This window comes from Heterocephalus glaber, unplaced genomic scaffold (assembly GCF_053883595.1).
Source record: "Heterocephalus glaber isolate CG9 unplaced genomic scaffold, H.glaber_assembly_v1.0 deba00000122, whole genome shotgun sequence".
NCBI classification, from domain to species: domain Eukaryota; kingdom Metazoa; phylum Chordata; class Mammalia; order Rodentia; family Bathyergidae; genus Heterocephalus; species Heterocephalus glaber.
Window position 1 is genome coordinate 25,291,145 of NW_028258138.1, and position 23,520 is coordinate 25,314,664.

At 38.2% G+C, this 23,520-nt stretch overlaps 1 protein-coding gene across 4 annotated transcripts in view; it reads right to left on the reverse strand.

Annotated features, from left to right (window-relative positions):
* Positions 1-23,520, reverse strand: part of Cxadr (CXADR cell adhesion molecule) — a 53,819-nt gene that overhangs the window by 25,597 nt on the left and 4,702 nt on the right. For all 4 annotated transcript variants that reach the window (XR_015452220.1, XM_021256124.2, XM_021256125.2 and 1 more), the window contains exon 2: positions 2,760-2,929. Coding sequence is in view for 3 of the 4 variants with exons in the window: in XM_021256124.2 (XP_021111783.1) it covers positions 2,760-2,929 (170 nt within the window). In the remaining variant the exon portion in view is untranslated. The remainder of the gene's footprint in view (positions 1-2,759; positions 2,930-23,520) is intronic.

Genomic DNA, 23,520 nt, shown 5'->3' on the forward strand with positions numbered 1-23,520 from the left:
AAAGACTCAAGAGACAAAAAGTGGTGCCAAACTCAAATAATAATCAGGGAAATGTCTACAGTCTATATCCTATGGATAATTTTGCTATACAAATATAAAAAGCAGCCTGAGAGTCCATAGCTGACCTACTCAGTAAACATGAGCCATGTCTACTTGCTCCACTTCTAGCTACACCCACTTGTCAACAGCACTACTGAGAACTCCACAAATGAGGCTGCCCTGGCTTCCTCTATCACACTATTCACTTATTTGTTGTGAAAGGCCATAAGTTGAATCTATTCTACTTTCAATAGTTCGTTTCGCCACACACACAACTCAGCAGTCTTTTAGCACTTTCCTATGAAAACAATATTATAAACTAGTTAAGAAATAGGGAACTAACATTTACCAGCCATTCTACAAGTCTTCACTGATTCCCCTTCACATCCCTGCAAGGATGACGGCACTGTCCACAGGAACAGTAAGCAAGAGTCACACAGCTAAAATGCAAGCCAGATGTGTCTGCCACAGTAATGACATCACTTAAGAGCTAAATACCTGTACAGTATTTTATTGAATTCTAGTAACTCCGAAGTGGGATATATTTGTCCCTATTTTACAGGAGGAAAGAAAAATTTATGGAACATGGGTGACAGTACAGTGCAATGCAAGATTATAAAAGTGCAGGTGTTAAAGTCACAGAGAACTACATTCAAATTTTAACTTCCATCTATTGCCAGCTGTGTGACCCAGGTCATGTTTCCTCCTTTTCAAATGAGTAATTCTCACTCTAGGGTGTCTTTTAAGGCTACAAAATACAGTCATGCACCACATACATACAATGTGGTCCCATAAGAGTATTCCGTAGCCACCCTAAGTTTGTGTTGCTGTACTCTGCGACAGTCACACCATGGCAGAATCACCTAATGACACACTTTTCAGAACATATTCCCAATCTTCAGCGCCTCTGCAGTCCAATCCAATTCCTTCTCATCCTTAAACCACTGTCTACCAGCTTAAATATATTGTAATAGGACTTCAGCTAACATATAAGTAGCTGAAATTCTATGTAAGCATCCTCTTCTGTATCAATTTCTCCCTAATCTCCCACCTTTTTTCTCGTCTGATTTTATGTTTTAGATTGGTTTGAGATTAGGTTTTAACACAGAAATAGATACTCATGATCAAGTACATAGTTTCACACGTATCTAACAACTCCTGCTAACAGCAGAACTTTGCCTCCCTGGTTGAGTGGGAGTCCTCTCCATTAGCAGACAAACTACATAGGCTCAGGACTTCCTGTGCTTCTTGGTTTCTATCTGCACCCGCTCAAGGGCTTCACTTATCTCATGCACCTCAGACAGAAGCACTGAAGACTCGTGCTCTTTCTTAACCATGCCATCAGAATCCTGGCTTCCAGTAGGACAGACACTGCACTGGCAGGAGGACATGCACAACCTCAGTGAGAAACGTGCATTCAGGGTGCCAGCACTCCAGAGAGAGAAAGGGAAAGTTAAGATGGAGAGGGAAAACAATTGGTGTGCGGTGAGTAAGCAGGAAGAGTCAGGCTCAATTTATTTCGCTTAGAGGACAGAAGGAAGTTTCAGTGGCAGAATGAGGGCAGAGGTTATATTCTCCAAGGGAGTGCCCTTAGACTCTGACAACTTAGGAATGCATCTTAATTACTTCCTTCACAATACATGGAGGGCAAATTGACTGGATTTGCCAAAAATATTAATTATCAAACTACTGAATTCAGTCATTACATTGAAGAATCTTATTTCAATGCTTTTTTTTTTGGTATGAGGGATCAAACTTAGAACCTTGCGCTTGCGAGGCAGGCGGCAACACCACTGAGCTAAATACCCGGCCCTTATTTTAACTTTTAATTAAACTCTTCTTTTACATGGACAATAAATAAAAATATAATTTCTTTTTCTAAGTACATACATCACTACACTTCTCTAAGTGTTTGAACTTGTTTTCATCCCTCTAGTTTAACATAATTAATATTGATTTTTTAATTAAATAAGAACACTTTAAATAAAGTGAAATACTTAAAAGGTAAAATATGATATATATGTTTGGAGGCAAGATTATTGAACAAGTTTTCCTTTCTGTGCTATTTTTAGCTTTTCAAATTTTCCACATTAGGCTGTTATTACTTGGATTAAAAAAATACTGTAACAATACTTTGATATTTTTAAAATTTATAATTTAAGTATTTCAAACCATTTTTCTGTTATACAGATTGAACTCAGCTTAAGAAATTCATCATACAAGATGCAATGTGAAGAAATACAGAAAACAGATTCTGTAATAGTAACATACACTTGCTTTATATTATGTTACATCTCATGACCCTTCTACTGGGATCCTCAAGTAAAGCTTAAAATTCACTCTTCTCAAATGCTCAGCAAAATACAGTTTACTCACCGTGCCCTATCCACACACCTCTTCACTATTCCCTGCCTTGGGATCTACACATTCAAATTCAGATTTTCGAATGTTCACAAGTTCCTTTTCTACCTAAAAACTTTCTGTAAAAAACTGTATAGAACTTTTCTTCTTCTGTACTCTTAGGTCATTTATTACATTTCAATCCATTACATAAGTGACCTCACTTCCCACCAGCATGATCACCTTCATCCCCCAGATCAAGGCTGAGCCGTTGGGACCCTCTTCCCAGCTAAATTAGCCCCATCTATGCAACGAGCACAATGATGGACAAATGAGGCGGTTGCTACATCTGCCCAGTGAGCAAGCATTTATCAACTCACCACTTGATCCAGCTGCTGATTGTCAGGGGGCGATAGCAGCCATTCAATGTCCAGTGGTCCCTGGTCGTCAGGACCAATAGTGAATTTGCATGGAAGATAGGCAGTTTCCCCTTTGGCTTTTTCAATCATCATCTGATCGGGAGGAGTGATACTCAAACTTCTGGTCACATCTGTAGAAACATGTACATGGGAGTAAGCATCTGCATCTGTGATCACTGTGGGAATAACAGCATCTGGGCCCTGTAGACATTCCAGGGAGCACAATGAAGTGAGGGTCACAGGAAGGGTTTTGGGTCCAGAGGAATTCAAATTCAGTGGTGCCTTTGGAAAAATGAAATGACACTATTAATACTATCTGGTTTCACATAGAACACCCTTTAAGAACACCATAAGCTTCTCAACATAATATAAAATCTAAGTTTCTACCAGTAAGAGGGTTACTATATCACAGCAGATCGTTAAAGCTGTAGTTAGCTACATTTTCTGAAAGATCAGTAATGTCACACAAATTCAAGACTGTATTAGTTCATGTTAACCACACTGCCATGACACATTGAGAACTCATTGTCCTCAGGGCATATGCTGATAAATTTTGACTTGTTTTCTGCCATGTCTTTAATTCTAAACTTTTATTAAACAATTCTGTAACTTGTATTTAATGCTTAAACATTTCTAAGCAATAAATTTTGTTGAAAATAATTCAAAAAGGAAACAATTTATATATAGTAATTCACTGTACAGCAATGTTTCAGTCAAAGAAATTTCTGACCATAGTCCCAAAAGATTAAAAATCTTTACTGCCTAGTATTTTCACTGAACCTTTTCTATGTGTAGATATGTTTAGGTATACAAACACCGCTGTGTTAAAAATTCCTAGAGTAATTCAGTAAAGTACCATGCTGTAGGGGTTTGTAGCATAGGAGCAATAGGCTATATAGTACAGCCTAGGTATACAGTAGGTTACACCATACGGAATTGTGTAAGTATACTCTGATCTTCAGTCAATGACAAAATCGCCTAATGATGCATTTCTCAGAATCTATCAAATAATCTATCAAATAATGCGTGACTGCACGTTTTACAATTTACCAAATAGTTGGCTTCAATAACATCTTTAAGGAATTTCTTTTTTTTTTTTTTGGTACTGGGTATCAAACTCTGGTCTTTGCACTTGCGCAGCAGGAGGCGAAACCACTGAGCTAAATCCCAGGCCTAGGAATTTCTTACTTTTCATCCCTTCCTATTTCTTTTGAAAGAAACTGTAATTGTACTTTATTTTTTAAAAAACCTTCTTAAAATCCTATCTTATTCTGAAATTCACATTCTATAAAATTTCCATTTAGCTCACAATTTTAAAAAATTAATGTTGAATTGCAATTTTTTTTTTTGGAGGTAGAATCTCGCTCTGTAGTTCAGGTTGTCCATAAAATCACTATGTACTCCTGGCTGGCCTCGAACTCATGGTAGTCTATCTGCCTCAGCCTCCTGAGTGCTGGGATTATAGGTGTGCATCACCACACCTGGCCCAAATGGCAATATTTGAAAAATATGTAAAACAAGATATCCTACACTCCAAACAAATAAAAATTCTTCCCCACAAATATTCTTCCACTTGAATTTATTAGAGATGGCTTAAATAGTCTGCAACTGAGCAAGAGCTCAAAACGTCTCCTTGCTAATAGTTCACTGTGACAATGCTAGTCTCTTACACACATAAAAGGTGGAAATTAACTCTAAGCAAAATGGTTCTATTTCTTGATGTGCAAGCAAAAAATTTTAATCAATGTTTTTCAAAAGGACATCAATTCCAAAGAAAATCGTAACAGTTTCCACATAAAAATAAATTTGTTCAACACTTGTCTTCAAATAAGATTAACATTTGAACAAGTCAACTTGATTTAAAATGCAAATTGAGCATATAAATGATATATAAAATATACTATTTAACATGAAAGTAAGCACAGTACAAGTTGTCATATTTGTGGTTTCTTTATATTAACCTAATATTTTCTTAGGTAGAAACTCAAACATCTAACATATGTAGAAGTATAAGTTTGATCATTTTCTGTTTAAAATACAGCTCTACCACTTGGGCTCATGAATGGCCTCACACTGACATTCAGGACTAAATGATAACCTGGGAGAAGACTTAAGCACTAAAATTATGGTATGGTACCCACAGCCTGCCTTATTCCTCCCCATCCCCTCCTCTGTCCATAAAATACACTATAGCAAAATGAAGAGTTTGTCAATCCAGTGTCCTGATTCTCCACAATGACTGTTTTAATACTGTTTTTCAAATAATAAATTCCAATAGAACTAAAACAAAGCATTATTAGACATGACCTGATCCTTTCTGCTAACAGAATAAACTTAATTACAGTATTTAAACTATCAGATTTAATAAAATGTTGATAAAGTTGAAGCCAAAAGATTGAGAACTAAAGAAAAGCCAGGGTACATTTAAGATAATTTATAGTTAGGCTTTTATTTAATAGCATTTAAGGGAATCTCCTCAAATAGATTAAAAATGGATACAAATTCTCTACACCTCTTCCCTTAATTTTGAGGCTGCCCTTGTTCTGACCAACAGAAGTATATCCCTCCCACTGTGTGAACAGCCCACAAGGGAAAGAACTCAGGCATCTACCAACATTAGGATCCTACAACACTCAGCTCCTATCAAGATCAGCTGTGTGCAGCCCCATGAGAGAGCCTAGAACTTCCTTAGCGTTTCCTAGTCTGAAAACCCACAGGATCATGGACACATGACTTTTGACTCTCAGGCTGGGGTTGCTTTGTGACACCACAAAGATTCATTGATAGATCACCCAAACCTACTGCTTCAGACCAAATGGACTACTATCCACCCCCCAAATATGTATTACTCCATTTCATATCCATATATCTATTTAAAATTAGGATTTGATATTTATGAGTATAACTGCAAGTGTTTCTCCTAAATAAATATTTAAACCTCTGAACATTTTTAGTCATTTCTAATAAACTCCATTTCATTTTCACATCATTCGCTAAGGCATTCTTCCGTCTCTCCACTTCATGAAGATTTTTCTGTCTTTCCTTCTATGAATGCTCACAATACTTTATCTGTGCTTTCTGTATGGCGCCTTTTAAAGTTTTTAGATAAAGCTGATTTAGCTAGTCCAGGGTTTTGTTACAAGTAGACACTGATGAGTTTATCTTCTTCCCTTCTTCTTGACCTTGTATTTTTAGGACCTTCTATATTGCAGGTACAGCAAGGCACAGTGGCATCGCCTATATCCCTACCACTAGGATCACACCTCCAAGCAGGCTGGAATACATAGTGAGAACTTGTCTCAAAATAAAACAAAACAATAATTTAAAAAGAAAAGTCCCTTCTGTGTTCCCCAATTGCTACTGCGAGTTGAAATCTGGAAATAGGCACTAAAATCTGTCTTCATTGCAGGCAGCTGGATGGGTGCTCTTTGAAGAGATTAAACATGTCAATTTTAATAAATTTGAGGAAACTTTAAAAAATAAATAAAAAGAACAGTCCTGATTTACCATTAAATCACTAGCTCCATATACATGTGGTCAGCTTTCTGTTGCTATAACAAAATACCTGCGATAAATGACTTATACACACAGGAGAGATTTATTTTTGGCCCACATTTTGAGGTGTCAGTACTTGATTTCTTGGCCCTGTGCTCTGGGTATGTGGTGAGGCTGAACTTAATGGCAGGGAGTCAGCGTTGGAGCAAAGCTTTTCAGCACTCAGAGGCCAAGGAGAAGGGGAGAAGGGGAATGGGAAGGGGAAGGAAGAGTGAGATAGAGGGACAGTGGGGAAAGGGAGAGAGGGAGAGAGAGACTAAGAGAGACAGAAAGAGGCTGGGGTTCCAATCAGCCCTTCGAGGGCACGCCCCCAATGATGGAACTTCCTATCATCAGGCCATACCTCCTGATGTTTCCATCACCTGTCTGGACCACCACAGGCTGCATCTATGTTGTTAACACGTGAGACTTTGCAGATAATGCAGATCCAAACTGTAACAGTATGTATATAAAAATGATCTGTAAAGATATACACCAAAATGCTAACAGCAACTTGTGTTTTTGAGAACTGAGGTTTTAAGAAAAGTGGCCAGTTTTGCTTTATTCTGAGATTTTCTTATTTGTATACAGACAGCACTACACATCTGTGGGATCTATATTCAGATTCAACCAACTTTCAATAGAAGATAATTAAATTTAAATATATACAGACTTTTTTCCCTATCATTATTCCTTCAACAATGTAACAACTATTTACAAGGCATTTACACTGTATTAGGAATTATAATTAATCTACAGATGATTAAAAAGTCTACTGAAGGATGTGCTTCAGTTACATGCAAGTCCGACACCATTTTATTCAAGGACTTGATTGAGCATATGTGGGTTTGAAAATCTGCAAGGGGGTCCTGGACCCAATGCTCTGCTGTCCAGAGATGATTATGCTGCTTAAGAAATTGTACACAGATTTTTAAAATGACTCCAGTATTTCCTTTTCAAAATATGTTTAAACATTCAACTCCTCTTCATTGTGCTGTACGAAAAATGAACTGAAATCTTAAGATCGTGCAGAAACAGTTCTTGGGTTTCCTAGCGACATGGAAAGGTTTTTCAAGCACTAAGGCATGCAATAGTCACAAATCATGTAAGACAAAGGGCAGACACTTGGTCTCACACACTGTGTCCGTAAATTCTGTCCTAATACTACTCAATTTTATTTGATAATTTGTAGGTTCAGATATGGTTTAAAAATTGAACCAAGTATCAAGTTTTCTTATAATTTTATTCAAAGATATTCAGAGAGTGTGATGAAATATACAGCACATTATCAAGCCACCAGTATCTGCAGCATCCAGTTAATACATGCCCAGTGCTGAAACATATAAACAAACTGAATCATGTCCTGCATTGACAGTGGCTAAAATAACATTCTCCTCTAGTTTTCTGCTTGCTTTTTTAACCTCTTGATTTCTAAATCACTAGGATTTTAGAGCTCCTCTGCTGCTCAGTCTGACTTCTAGCTGTGCATCAAAGTGACATGCATTCATTAAAGAGTATTTCTGAGTGGCACTGTCACCTCTTAGTAAGGCCTTAGAACATCTGTCTCTATTTTTAAGGATGGAGCTTTACAGGAAAGTAGAAAAGGAAAACACATGGAAGCTACGAAAGAAGGTATAAAAATTAACATTGTGAACATTTTTAAAGTTAGAAAATTACCATTTGGCAAAATCATAGCAATAATTATTTCAAGCAAGATGTTTAAAATTACTGCATAACAGTATGAGAAACAGGACTTTTTACATGGTATCAAAGAATCTTCTCACCAAACATTTATTAGAATGAACAGTAGTAACTTTACAATGGAGAATTCTGACAGGCACCATATTAATCTTCACTAGAAAAGTGGACATCATGTGTCTCCTATTGGAAAGATACAGTATTACTTCCATAGGAATGCATACTACATTTAAAAATGTATAATCTAGCCATAAAGACATGAAGAATCCTAAATGTATATTAAGTGAAAGAAGCCAATCTGAAAAGGCTATATTCTGTCCAATTACAAATGTATTTTATTTCTGAAAAGGCAAAACTTACGAACATAGTAAAAAGACACTGGTTGGCAGGGGTTTCAAAGGAGGAAGGGACGAAAAAGCAGAGCACAGAGGCTTTTCAGGGAAACAAAACTCTTCTATATTATAAAGGTGGCTACATGTCATCATGAATTTGTCCAAATCTGCAGATTCTACAGGAGTGACCCTATTATAAACCTGCACGTTGAAAAATGATGATGCATCCACACAGCATCACCAGTTTTAACAAATGTTTCACTTAAATAAGGAATATTCACAGGTTGGGGGGGAGATTATGGATGTGTGTAGGCAGGAACTATGCAGAGTTGCCTGTACTTTCTACTCAATTTTGCCATAAAAATAAAACTGCCTTACCTAAAAAATACTTTAAAAAAATTTAATGCAAATATACAGCCACATTCAGAACTGAAGAAATATAACAATGAAATATTATACTTCATACATAAAATTGACAGTGTTTAAAATTTCAATAAAAGCCAAGCTTGGCAAAAGTGTTAGAAACTGAGGCAACACGGAAAGCAAATCAGTACAACCTGTCAGCACAAAAGCAGACTGAGGATATGGCCATGTGCTTACCCATTTTTAGGAATTATGACTGAGCTCCCACAGTGAAGAGCCCATATCTTCAAGGACATTATTCACCAATGCACTATTATTCACTAATGTACTCTGAAACATGAAAACAACCTTACATGCCCAGTAACAGGCAGAGAATTTAAGAACTCCAAGCTCATCTACCTGAGACAAAGAGCTAAAGCAAATGTACCAGACAGTCTAAGTTCTATCCAGCAAAATGACCTTGTTCTTGACTTCCACTCACATTAACAGAAGTACGACTAAATATTGTCATCGTCAGGTTTAAATCCATTCACCTGATAATCAGCAAGGGGTTTTACATTCATTACCATACTTTACTTCTCATTTACTTTAATCCTGACAAAGTTTTTGGAAAAGACACTATTGATGACACCAAGTATAGCAGATTAACTATGGTCAACTTGTAATGTCCAGCTGAACTGAATCAGTGTGGTCTGGGTGTGGAGGATCTACCTGAGGATTGTTGTCAATAGCCATAAAAAGAGAACTGAAGGGAAGATCTTGGTCTGTTGATTTTCTAGGAGAAGCTTGCTGCAGATGGTTTTCCTGATGTGAACTAGGCTGTTCTCACTGGAGGAGCTCAGGGCCTCACTATCACTGGGTATAGCTTCTGTTTTCATCAGGGGAGCTATGATCTTCACCACAAGCATCACTTCCTGGATCCAATGTGGATTCCTCAGTTTGGTGGCACAAATCCTGTATCTCACCGGCATAGGTTTTCTGGCTTCCACCACTGGCCTTTGGGCCTTCCAGGTGCAGGTCCTCAATACAGACAAGCATGAGACACTGCTGTGGGCTCTAGGCCACTGGTTGGACTTGTGGAGAACATTGCCTTGGACTTGAAGCCTTTAGCAGGACTTGTATGGGACATTGCTGGGATCCAGGCCCTCTGCTGGATTCTTTGGCCTTCTAGTATGCGGTTAATCTCTTGCACTCCTTTGCATTTGACTTTTTAGGTAATTATCATAAAATAATCCTATAAACTATGTATCCTATAGTAAATATATTCTCTTGCCAAAACCCTGACTACAACACCAAGGGACTGTTTCTCATATGAAACTTTGTAAAGTAGCATCAGTTACTTAATCCAGACTAATGTGGAAGGAGAACAGGTATATAATAAATAATAAAAGCAACTGTTCCAGGCATGGTGGCACACACCTATAATCCCAGCACTTGGGGGGCTGAGACAGGAGGTTTGCCGAGAGTTCAAGGCCAGCCTGGGCTACACAGTGAATTCAAGGCCAGTCTGAACTACATAGAGAGACCCTGTCCCAAAAAAAAAAAAAAAAGGCAATTGTGCAGAAAAACTAAAGAAGAGAAAAGAGAATTCAGAAGAAAAAAAACAAAACAAAACAAAAAACTAGATATAGTGCTGTCTTTGTCAATCCCCTTAGGATCCAGTGGTTTCAAATAGGCTAGAAGCCCCATGCAAGAAAATATGAAATTATGATTTTAGAATTCAATCCACACACTTATTTGGGGGCAAAAAGAACAGTGACATTAAACTGTAATGGCAATGGGAATGGTAGCACAGGCTTGTAATCCCAGCACTCGGGGTTGGGGGGGTGGGGGGCAGCACTGAAGCAGGAGAATTTCAAGTATGCATCTTCCTAGGGAATTTAGCAACACCCTGTGCCCCCCCCCGCAAAAAAAGAAAAGAAAAAGGTTGGATGTGTAGCTCAGAGCCAAGTCCTTGAGTTCAATCCCCAGTATAGCAAAAAAAAAGGCCCAGTAATGGTTTGCTCCTCCAGCATAATCCTACATTTCTGTGAATATCTCAGTGATGTAACCCAGCACAACGACCTTTGGCCTAAGACCATAAATACAATGAATAGCTATATAACCAATCCATTCCCATTTATACCCTGGACATAAAACGGGGAGCTATCAATGTTCACTTCCTTTCTCACTCAAATGCTATGTTTTGTTAATTGTGCCTCCTTAATATATTCTACACCCAGCTGTTATTTACATCCAGGCCATTATCTCTCCTGTGGTCTGATGTAGCCTACTAACTGGCTTCCCTGGATCCACTCTTCCTCATTCTCACCTTATTCTTAATACCTCCAAATGTAACATTCTCCCTATACTTTTCTTTCTAGGAAATATCATTGCTATGTTTGAAAACTTACTCTAGCGCCTCCGTGTTGACTTAGACACTTTTAATTCTTCCTTGAACATCCATTATGGTCAGACTCTATCTAGCTTCAGTTTCTTACCACTTGGTACTCTGACATTATGCTACATTCTCTCCCCACAGTACACTCACACATTTTAAGATCCTTCCTTCTCTACTCCATCCCTTATTTTATGGCACCCCCCTCTATTGCACAGTCTCAGCTCACTTCTTCCAGAAAGCATTCCTTGTGCCTGTATATGAGCTGAACCAGGTATCCTCTATGTTCTCCTCAGGTCAATGATCACTGCTTTATTCTGTGTCCTTCCCATTCTCTGCCTTCTGTAACTATTTCACATTAAACTTTGAAGTCAAAGACCATGATGATCATGATCATTCCTGGCTGCCTTTGGTGTCACAAAATTTCAACCACTCAGCTAGAAATCAACAAACATTTGCTCAGTGTTTTCCCTGTTCTATCAGAGGAAACAAAACCAAAGGAATGTTTGAAAACAGTATTTCCTGTGTTCCCAGCTACCCCAGCAAGCTACTAAATGTGATGGCACATGCACAGAGAATTTAAAGATCATGTCATGGGAAATTCAAGCAATGCCAAGTGAGGTCTTTCCACCTGGGTGCAGAAAGGAGCTATGGATTATGAGACAAGCAACTACATAAGCATCTCGATCTAAGAATGGCAAGACAGCACTTATTAGAACAGAACAAACAGCAAGCATGCAATCCTGTATTTCTAGAGGTAAACAGATCATAATTTTGACATGTGTTAGGGGAAGAGGGAAAGCAAAGCTCAAGGGCACAATTATCTTAACATTAGAAGGGAACAGTATTCACTGGAAATCAAAGACGGCAAATTTCAAAATAGAAAAAAACTACAATTACATATAACTGAAAGGTGAAAATAAGTCCTTCTTTAACAGACAAAGATAGAGGGCTGGGGATGTAGCTCAGTGTCACCGTGCCTTCCTGGCAAGCACAAAGTCCTGAGTTCCATCCCTGGTTCTGGGAAAAAAACAAAAAAACAAAAACTAGGTATAGATGGAACCATGAGCTGGGGATATAGCTCAGTGGCTAAGTGCTTGTCTAGCATGCACAGTGCCCTGGCTTCAATTCTCCACCACTGCACCCCAAATAAGGAACCACAGTAATGGGACTGTCCTGGTCTGGGGCCAATCCCAGAAGGAACAAATTAGCAGAAACCCAAAAGGGGTAAGGACAGCTAAATCCACGTTTGTGGAACATTCAGGAACACTTTCGTTTTTATATCTGAAAGGCCCTTTTTTTCCTTGTCTCATCTTCTTCATCAATAGATTAATGGGTAAATACGTGGTATTTATACACTATGGAATAATACTCTGTCATAAAGGACTAATTAGAGTTATCTGCAGGAAAATGGATGCACAAGACCATAATGTTAAGTGAAATAAATCAGACACACGAGCTTAAATATCATAAGGTTTGATTCTTTTAATTCTTTTGGGAAGATACCAAGCAGAGGAATAGCTGGGTCAAATGGAACCTCTAATCCTAGTTCTTTGAGGTATCTCCATATTGATTTCCACAGTGGTTGCACCAGTCTACACTCCCACCAACAGTGGAGAAGGCTTCCTTTCTTTCCACAACCCGGCCAGCATTTGTTATTGATTTCTTGATAGCAGCCATTCTTCCTGGGGTGAGGTGGAATCTGTGTTGTTTACATCTGCATCTCTCCAATGAGCAGTGATGCTGAACATTTTTTCACATGTTTATTTGCTGCTTTTATTTCTTTGTCTGAGAAATGTTATTTCATGTCAGATGCCCATTTTCGAATTGGGTCTTTATATTTGGGGGGGGGGTCTGATTTTTTAAAGTTCTTTATATATTCTAGATAGCAGTCCTTTGTCTGAGGAACAGCTGATAAAATTTTTTCCCCATGTTGTAGGTTGTCTCTTAGCTCTGTTGGTTTCTCTTGCAGTGCAGAAGCTTTTTAATAAGATGAGATCCCAGTTGTTGATTCTTTGCGCTAGTTCCTGTGCTACTGAGGTTTTGTTCATAAAGTCTTTTCCTATGCCAATGTCTTCAAGAGTTCTCCTAACTTATCTTCCACCAAGTTTTGTAATACTTATCTTCCAACAAGAAGATAATAATATTGCAATAGCTAAAGCTTGGAAACAGCCCAAGTGCCCATCAACTGGAGACTGGATAAAGAAGATGTGTGTGTGTGTGTGTGTGTGTGTGTTTATAAAATGGAGTATTACTCAGCCATAAAGAATGAGAAACTAGAGACATTTATATCTAAATGGATGTACATTGAGGCTATACTCCTAAGTGAAACAGGACACATGTGTAAATACCGAATAGTTTCTCGGGTGTGAGAAACTAAAAGTGTAAACAAATGTATAACTGACAATGTGAAATAGGAAGAAAAGGCATAAAGGGGAAGGGGAAGGGGAAAGGAAAAAAATATGAGAAAAGGAAAAAAATGGAAACAAAGTCTTTGTAAATAGGAAGGTGTGGAGGGGGTGAAGGGAGGGCAGGGGTATGGGAAAAAATAAGAACCAAGATACCTCATGTAAAGGTACAAGTTCCCAATGATGAATGTAACTACTGTATATCTAAAATGTACCAATAAACTTAATGAAAAAAATATCATATGGTTTCCCTTCTATGTGAAACCCAAAATGTAAAGAGCAAAAGAAAAGAGAGATAGTGGGAAATAGGGAGATAGATCTTTGGCAAATGAGAAGAGGACCAAGAGATGGGAGGTGGGGGACAGAAAGGAGGTGAAGAGAATTGAGATGTGTTATGTTCATGTACCAAATGTACATGAGAAATGTAATCATCATGACTGCAAATACATACTATTAAAAAATAAAAACCAAAGAAAAAGGAAAAGAGCAAACCTCTAGCCACTTACTTGTCCCCTCCTGTACAAACTTTCCCTGGTCCCTCCAGGCAATGCTAATTGCTTGCTCCTCCTATTACCCTGAGTGCAGGTCCCTACCCTGAGGCACATACTTTCATTCAAGGAGGTCTCAGTGCATAGACCTAGCAGGTGGACAAAACTGCTAACCAAACGTGAAGGGAGGGAGGGAGGAAGGAACTGAGACATGAAAGAAGAATGCTAATGGGAGACAGGATCATGGCCTTCCAGAGAAATTAGAAGGCGGCCTTAAAGCAAAGAAACCAATGATGAAGAACAACTCAGAGGGAACTGAGCAAGGCTGGTCAAATGCTGATGGAAGCACAAGTTACAGTACTTAGTATTTTTTTAAAGTTTTTATTGTACATATTGCTATACATAGTGCTCACATTCATCATGTGGAATTTGTGGCTGTAGATAATATATCTTCTTTTTTCCTATTCCCCTTCCCTCAACCCTTTTTACCCTCTCCATTTACAAAAGCTTTGTTTCCACTTCTTTCCTTCCATTCTGTCCTTTTAATCCCTTTTCCTTTTCTTCCCTCCCCCCTCCCTTGTTCCCTTCCCATTTGAACATGTTCCTCCTTTTTCTCAATATATTTCAATAAGAAGAAATATTGGCAAAACTGGTATGAAACTAATTCGTGTAAACTTTACATGTAGTTATTTTTAATATGAGAGAAATGTAAAGAAAATCCCTTTTTTTTTTTTGGTATCGGGGATCGAACTCAGGACCTTGCACTTGCGAGGTAGGCGCCTGAACCACTGAGCTAAATCCCCGGCCCAAGAAAATCTTTTATATGCGAGAGGTACACTCCTGTAGTCCCAGCATTTGGGAGACTGAAGCAGGAGGACTGCCACAAGTTTGAGCCCAGCCTGGGCTATATAGTGAATTTATGGCCAGCCTGATCTAGTATACTGTGAGACCCTATCTCACAAAATTATTAAAAAAAAAAAGTCCCTGTCTCAAAATAATAGAGGGTTGGGGCTGTAGCTCAGTGTAGTTGTCTCAAACTTTAACTACAGAGGAAGAAATGATGTCTATGTATCTTTTGACTATTTCTAAGACAAAACAAAGAAAAAAGAAAAAAACTACACATTGACAGATGGGCTTCTCATTTAATTTGAATTTCAAAAGCCTTGTGTATTTGTTTTTTTGGAAAGGGGTGTTAGGATGACTTCAAAGTCAATTGTTTTAAAAAATTTATGGAATATTAAGCTTTTAGAGAAATGTGAAAGCATATCATAAGGATTACTACTCCAAAGAGGAGTCACATTTTGTAACATTAAGTTCAGATCATAGAATTTGACTTTACTACAAAAAACAGTAATAGTAAAACTTGATTCACTAGAGCAATTTTTTAAAATAGGTTAAGAGTAATGGCATATACCTGTAATCCTAGCATTTTTGGAGGTTGAGGCAGAAAGATCAGAAGTTCAAGCTCCAACTGAGCAACTCAGAGAGACCGTGCCTGAAAATTTAAAATAAAAAGGGCTGGGGAGGCACCTCAGTGGTGCTGTGCCTGCCTTGCAAGAGCAAGGTCCTGAGTTCGATCCCCAGCACCAGAAAAAAATTGTTTTTAAATAAAACGGGTGGGGTCAGGTGTGGTGGTGAATCCCAGTAATCTCAGCCACACTCAGGAGGCTGAGGCAGGAGGATCTCTGAGAGTTCAAGGCCAGCCTGGGCTACATAGTGAGTTCAAAACCAGCTTGAACTACATAACAAGACTCTGTTTTCTCAAAACAAACAAACAAACAGGGCTGGGGATACACTTTGGTGTGAAGGCCCTGAGTTCAATTCCAGGAACTATAAAAAAAATATAAAATTTTTTAAATAAAAATTAAAAATTAAAAATTTAAAAATAATTTAGACAAATCAGGAACTAGTAGTATGTTGAAGGGATTGATAAGGACAAGTATCACTGGGTATATCTGTGATACTGTGCATAGGTTAGCAAATCATGGATATTGCAAACCAGTGCACAAGGCAACCTACATGCTACTTGGATCATCCTCTTCCCTCTTCTGCCAAACTGAGCACCCTGCCTCGTACCAGGAAATTGCTTTGGGACTAGCAATATTTGAAAGTCACATACATACTCAGTGTCCTTGTTTCCACAAAGGAAAAAAAAAATACTCTAAGTGTGAAGCATGCTATTATAATTACTCTAACTGGGACTTTAAATATTGCTGACAGGAGAAAGAAACAGTAAAAGAGAAATTATGCACTTCTTATTGTCCAGCAGTTTTTAATTGTTTAATTCCTACATACAGAATACTAATATGTGCTAAGAAAATACACAGATAAATAGATAACAATAAAAAGCATACATAGGATTCTAATTCAGTTTTCTATGTATTTTTTTATAACAACTCTGGGCTCCTTAGCCCCAGTGAGGATCAAAAAAGCAGATGCCCATGGGCCAGGGATTTAGCTCAGTGGTTCCAGCGACTGCCTCACAAGTGCAAGGTCCCGAGTTTGATTCCCTGTACAGAAAAAAAAAAAAAGAAAAGCAGGTGCCCAGGAAATAAACTGGGATGGAAATGGAGAAAACATCAGCCTAACAATAAATATCAACTAGCAGTACCTAAATACTTAAATGGCAAGCACTTCTCACAGCACTCTACATATATTAACTCTCTTAATTCTCATAACAATTCTACAAGAATGGTATTAATACCATCCCCATTTTACAAAGAAAAAATTGATATTGAGAGATTGCTAAGAATGGATCAATATACAAACCCAGGCAGATCAACTCCTCAGCCATACCTATGCTGCATGTAGGAATCAACTGGTGAATACCTAAGACATATATTTCATTTCTGTAAGTACAACAGTCAACAATGAGTTAACCTCATGAAACCTCATTCCAGCCATCATCATCAAGGAAGGTAAGGAATTTATAGTATGCCTGTTCTACACTAAATTTCTAAGAGCATTTTAGATACCACATGGTTCAGGAATTTGGGTATGTGTATTTTTTAATTTTAAAAAGAAATATTAAACTATGAATCTATTGTCAAATTTGTCACACACACAAAAAGTTCTGTATCATTGTGGACAAGTTCCTTCTCTAAAGCTAAGAGACCAAAACAGGGTTTTGAACTAAACTACTGGCTTTAAATTTAAATAGTTCTAAGTCTAGCCCATCAATCAGCAAGAAGCCGCTCCCAGCCAGGTGTGATGGCACAAACCTGCAATCCTAGGACTCTGTGACTGAGGCAGAAGATTGCAAATCTGAGCCCAGTCAACCTCTATCTCAAAATAAAAAATAAGAAAGAGATGGGGACAAAATCCAGTGTGAAGGCTCTGGGTTTATTTCCCAGTACTAAAAAATTAACCAAATAAACAAACAAACACTTTCACTAACATCTTCTCTCCTCCTGGCCTCAAACTACCCCTCAAGGGCAGCAGCAGTTTTCTGAGTATACTGTAGCTCCCAATAAAAGCAGACATTTCTTCAGCATTAGCAGCCTGAACTGTGGATGGGCAGTTCTGCCTACCAATAGTATGGGCTCTACATTCAGATCTGACTTAAAATTCAAATTTAGCTTACTAAATGTTTGTTCACTAGCAATTTCTAGTCTCTTCATCACTAGATGTTTTCATCTTTAAAATGAGGAATGATAGCAAAAATGCCTACTTCATTGTTGGGATTAAATAAAGTAATATATGTAAAGCTTAGAGTAGTTCCACCACAATCTGGTGTTGTCCCTTTGATAAACAATAGATCCTGGACAGATCACTGTCATCTTAAGTCTGTCACTCTTATGACACAAAGCCCTTTGTGCCACAAGGTATCATTTAAAAATCTTTTACGCTTAACATTCAGCAGTATGTATTCCACACAGGAATAACTCAAAACTTTTGACGGAAAGAAATGATACTGAAATGCCTCTGCCAGTACAGCATCACTGATAACCTATGTTTGATGCCATTTTGTGGAGCTGGAATAGGACATACCTGATATAGCAGCTGAGAAATGTGACCAGAGACAGAAGTGACTACTGTTTTGAAGAACTTGGCCTTCAAGGAAAGGAGAAAAGTACAGTGTGATGTGAAAAAGGCATGATGTTGGAAAGGTTGTTTTCAAATGAGAATGTTGAGCTCAAAAGGAAAGGGCAAGACAGAATAGGAAAGGTTAAGAAGACACTTGTAAAACATTCAGAGCCTGAGTAAGGGAGGTAGGCAACTAGGGAGAGAGGGGTTGTCCTGCACTGCACCTTCAGAAATGTCCCTTTTACTTCAGGTAAGAGTCTTTTGGAACAACTTGCCAGAGAACTAGCCAAAGACACTGAGGCACCCTGATTCATTCTTTAAGGAGACCTATAGTAAACTCAAGTTATTATATATAATACTGAACTGAGCATGCCCGGAGGCATTTGTATCCACTATCTTTTCTTTGTGAACACTGTGTTCTATGATCTTGAGCTGCGCATGCCCAGTGTTATGTCTGCTATCTTTCCTTCTTGAACTATGAACATAAACTGAGAATGCTTAGAAATGTACATAGTAAACTGAACATGCTCAGAACTGTGCCTGTCCCTAATATGTTTTCCTATATAAATATGTGTGGGCCTCCCAATAAGATCTCAAGGCTTGCTTTCCTCTGGAAATAATCAGTGTTCTCCTTACCTAATGCAGGTAATCATCTCTCTCCACAACTCCTGGTTGTGCTTTTTGGCTCTGCACTCACCAGGACACAAACTCATTGTATTCTGTCACGTAAGGACCCATTACAGTACCTTACCCATGAGTACACATTACATTCTTTATTTACCTTTGAACTTCCACAGGGACTGCAATTGCTTATAGGAAATATTTAATATGTAATTTAGAAGCCAGGACTAGGGACAATGTAAATCATAGTGTAAAGCCAGATGAGAAGGTAAAGAAAACATACAGATAGATAGACTGTTTAAAGCATCTGTAGAACTGTATGATGACTTACTCCTCCCCCACTTCCTCTGGCAGACATTCGCTCTTCTGAGGGAAGCATTCAAATTTCAATTCTGATCAAAATTATTCTAGTCCTTTTTTTCAATCTAAATAGTATATAACCTTCCCCAGGATCTCTAATCCACAGATGCTAATTTCAGAATTCTCTGGCAAAACATATGCAAATAAGTTTTTTTGCATTATGGGTATAGCACATTGGTTGCCATGGTGAATATTTTCATCATCCTCATAGAATAATATGTATCACTCCATTTTAGGAAACCTTCCTTTGCCTCCTTGCTCATAAAAACCTCAGCTTACTTCTCCCTTCCTTTTTAATTAACACAAGACAGAAAAAGTGATGATTTACTCCCCCAACAACTGCTCAGATGAAATTAGTGCCTTATAAAGATGAGATTACAGAATAAGAAACCAAGAAATAGCAAAATGAGTAAATAATGTGTGTACACATGGAAAATCCTGAAGTTGATAAAGAAAAGGTTACTTACAACGAAAAAATCATTGCTGTTGTGAGCATGTCTAAATTCATTGCTTCAATCACGGCATAAATTCCTAATATCCCAAAGTGAATTCAAGTTTCCTCTCGGCAACTACTACCAGAGGTCATTCTAGCCTACCTATTTTGCACCTCCCTATAAATGCATTCATTTCCCCCAAGGGCTAAAGATATGATTTTTGTGCATATTTTTTCCTGCCTTTTACATTCTTTAAAATGTGAATGCTCATAATCAAATAAACACAACTTATATAATTCTGTGTACATATAAACAATACTCTGATGATTGTAAGAAACAAGGGACTTAGCTCACTGCCAACAGGAATTATGGTAAAAATTTCATGAGAACAATCTCAAAGGCATTTTCCACATGATAAAAGTTGTTCTGATGGCACACTGAACTCATGCTTTCCCACATTATATGTTCTAGTATTATAGATAGATGAACTAGGTAGAAATACTACAGGCAGTCAGATAGGGCTAAGTCCTGGAGAGGGCCAGGACAAAGGTGAAACACACCACAGCTGCACATTGGCTGAAAACCAGGCCTCAAGATGGAGACAAGATGAGCAGACCCACATACTTCTTCGTAAAGTATAGACAGGTATCAACCACCCTGGGGATGATCAGAGACCTCTGGACCCACACCTCCTAGGAGAATTCTTGTTCTTTCCATCCACGAGCTTGGTTTCCAATTGGACCACTATTACCTAAGTGACTATACTTGTAGCCTTATTGGATGTTCATGGCTGTGGCCCGCATTGTACCCACGTGGGTTTCACTCTATAAAACTTCTCTGTAAAGTGGAGTCCTTGGGCTACCCACTTGGGACCCTCCTGCCCCTCAAGAGCTTTCCTATCAATAAATACCTTCCTACTTTTAACCTCCATCCTTCCTAGGACTTATTCTTCAATTTCTAGAGAACAAGAACTCAGCGTATCATACAGTTAACAGGTTGGGAGATAAAATCTTTCATATTTCATATTTCCCACGACACTAGGACTAAACATGTTATTGGAACCAAAGCTCCAACATCCAGACCAATATGGTAGGTGCCAGCCCCTGGAGAAGCTGCAAGTAAAAATACTGACCAGACGTCAGTCTGAAAAAAATTTTTTAATACCTCAATATTTTTAATTTGACCACATATGGAAACATGTATTCTGTATAAATTGGGTTAAACAAAATATATGCAAACTAACTGTACCTATGTCTTTTGGCCTTTTAATGTGGCTACTAGAAAATTTTAAATTACATATGTAGCTTGCATTCTATTTCTACTGGACAGTATTGTTTTTACACTAGTTGTGGGACTCAGGTTTTGACTTTAAACTTGATTCCTATAAATGAAAATAATATGATGTGTCTTTCCTATCTCAAGATTGTTAAGAAAGCAGGTTCAAATGAGATACATGTGAAGTTGTTTCAAGAAAATGCATGTTCATTTTTCTAGTCCAGATCTATCACTTCAGTTCTAGAAGTATCAGATTTCACACTGTACAACTAAGTAGCCAAAAGAGTCTTCTCAATCGTTACTGGAGCACTATTCTGACACAAAACAAAGCCAAAAGTTTTTGTCTGGTCCATTAGAGAAATCCCTTGTGGGAACTCTCCTGTCTGTTATTTCTAAGTTCAAAACTAAGACTGAGGAGAGTCAGTGACAGTGAGTGACTCCAAGGATTTAAAAAAGATATGGCTCAAAACATGTGATTCAATATATCTGGACACCCCTTGGGATTCCTTGTGAGAACTTCATCTGTACAGACAAATCTTCCTTCAGCTAAAACTCACATGGAAGGGCCAGGGGTTTAGCTCAGTGGCACCATGCCTGCCTTGAAAGCTCAAGGTCCTGGGTTGGCTCCCTGTACCATAAAAAACCCCAAAAACCTCACATGGAAAACACACTCCTCCATGGGAAGGTACAAAAGGAAACATGACTAGTTAGGTTGTTTCTCCTAAGAAAGTAAATGAAATCAAAATCATCCCCACCCCAAATTGTAAAATGTATTTGAAAGTATTAAGATGTTTTAAGTTTCCAAGGAAATCTGCATTTTCTCCACATGTACGTGTTTGTTCATTTAATTGTTAAACCCTTTTCTCACCAAATACCAAAGGACAAACTGATCTCAAGTGTACCCTAAAAATAGACTGTTGTTATTATCTCGCTCTCTTTCCCTACCTTTCCTTTGTCAACAGAGCAAAAAAGTCTTTTCTTCTATAAGCATTCTGCCAATTAAAATAAACTGCAAATACTGCTGACTTGAGTTGAGACCTTTAAGGCATAAACTTCTTTTTTGTAAAGCATAAAATCTAATTGGCTAACTTCTTACCCTTTATGAGAATGGGTGAGACAAGGTGGTGAGAGAAGAAGGGCTACAGAAAAGACAGGCGGGAAAGCAGAGAAGAGATACAATGTTACTAAACCATTTTGCCCCTTAAAGCAGAAACATTTTGTACTTCATTCACATTTTATTTTACATTGAGTAATGGACTGGAAAAAGCAAACAACTTAGAAAGAAATAGGGATAATAGAACTCCAAGTCATCACCAAACTATGAACAAACTCTGTTCCAGCTTCCTAAATAGATCAGTTCATCATGCCAAGGTGACCTTTTTCCATACTCCTCACACTTGGTCATTTGTAATTTCAGCCCCACTCAAGAAATTAAATAGAAAAGTAGGAAACCAGAGATCAAAAGGGTTACTACTCCTCTTTACCCTCCACTTTTACTTAATACCACAGCCTATAGAAAACAATCTAAACCCACAACCAATTATTATTCTAGATTACTGGGCTTTTCTTAAAAAATATAAGCTAGATGAAAGCAAGGTCTATGGTCATTTTGGTTAGAAGTTTAACTGCTTTCTGAGTTACCTTAATAATTAAAGTTACCTTCACCACTTCTTGGCCCCCAAACAAACCCAGTTCAAAATTTCCAGCCTCAATTATTTCCTACATTTAATTATAGAAAGAATTTTCACCCAATAATGACTTGTGTAAGATAGAGGAAATGTGCAAACATAGGAAGGAAGGGAATAAGCTACAAACAGGAGATAAAAATTTGAGATTGGAGTGGTGATGTGAATTCACTCCATTCCTGAACACCTGGCAAAGTTGACACACACACTTTGCAAAGCCGACCTGTGTGTGACAGAGCCCACCCTTGTTTACCTCTTCTACTCTGAACCTATTCTTCAAGTGTTCCTTTCTTCCCAGAACCTTCCCGAGCTAAATACAGATTTGTGTCTTGCACACCTTTCCTTGTTTACTCAATGAACACTCGCAGAGCCATATGCTGGGAGTGAGATGTAAACAGTCCCCAATCTCATGAAATGTAGTCTGCTGAGAGCAGTTACAACAAAGGTGCGTTTGAGAACTGTTAAGGTATGATACAGTACAGGAATATGCCCAAAACACAGAAAAAGTCCACTACACTGGAGGCCAATTATGAAGACATTTCAACAGGCTTATGAGATAGGGGATAACCTAGGTTACAGCCAGTGGATGGGGGAACACACATAATGTCTGACTGTGAACAGGTACAGGTACAGGGAAAGTCATATCAAATACTCATACTTCTGCCTGGGCATTCTGGTGGCTGAAAATGCCATTTCATGTTAGCAAGGTCAGTGTGTTAACAGGTTCAGTTGGAGATGCTTGTGAGAAATCTATATTAAGATGTGAAGCGGGTGGTTTGATATTATGGATCAACTTTTTTTTTTTTGGTACCAGGGATACAACTTGGGACCTTGCAGTTTCGGGGCAGGGGGCGGAACCACTGAGCATAAATCCCCCACCCATTATGGATCATTATTGGGGAAAGAGTACAAAGCAACTGGAGCACAGTTGCTAGTAAGCACAAAAATGGTAAGTGAAACCATTAACTGAGGAACTTCAGCATTTATGGTACTGGGAGAAAAATGAATGAGAGAAAATAGATTGTTTAAAAGAACAGTTTGTGCTGAGTTGTTAAAGAAGCTAACAGTGTGATGGGTCCACTGGCTGTAGTCACAGTGGTAACTATGGTCTACAGCTACAG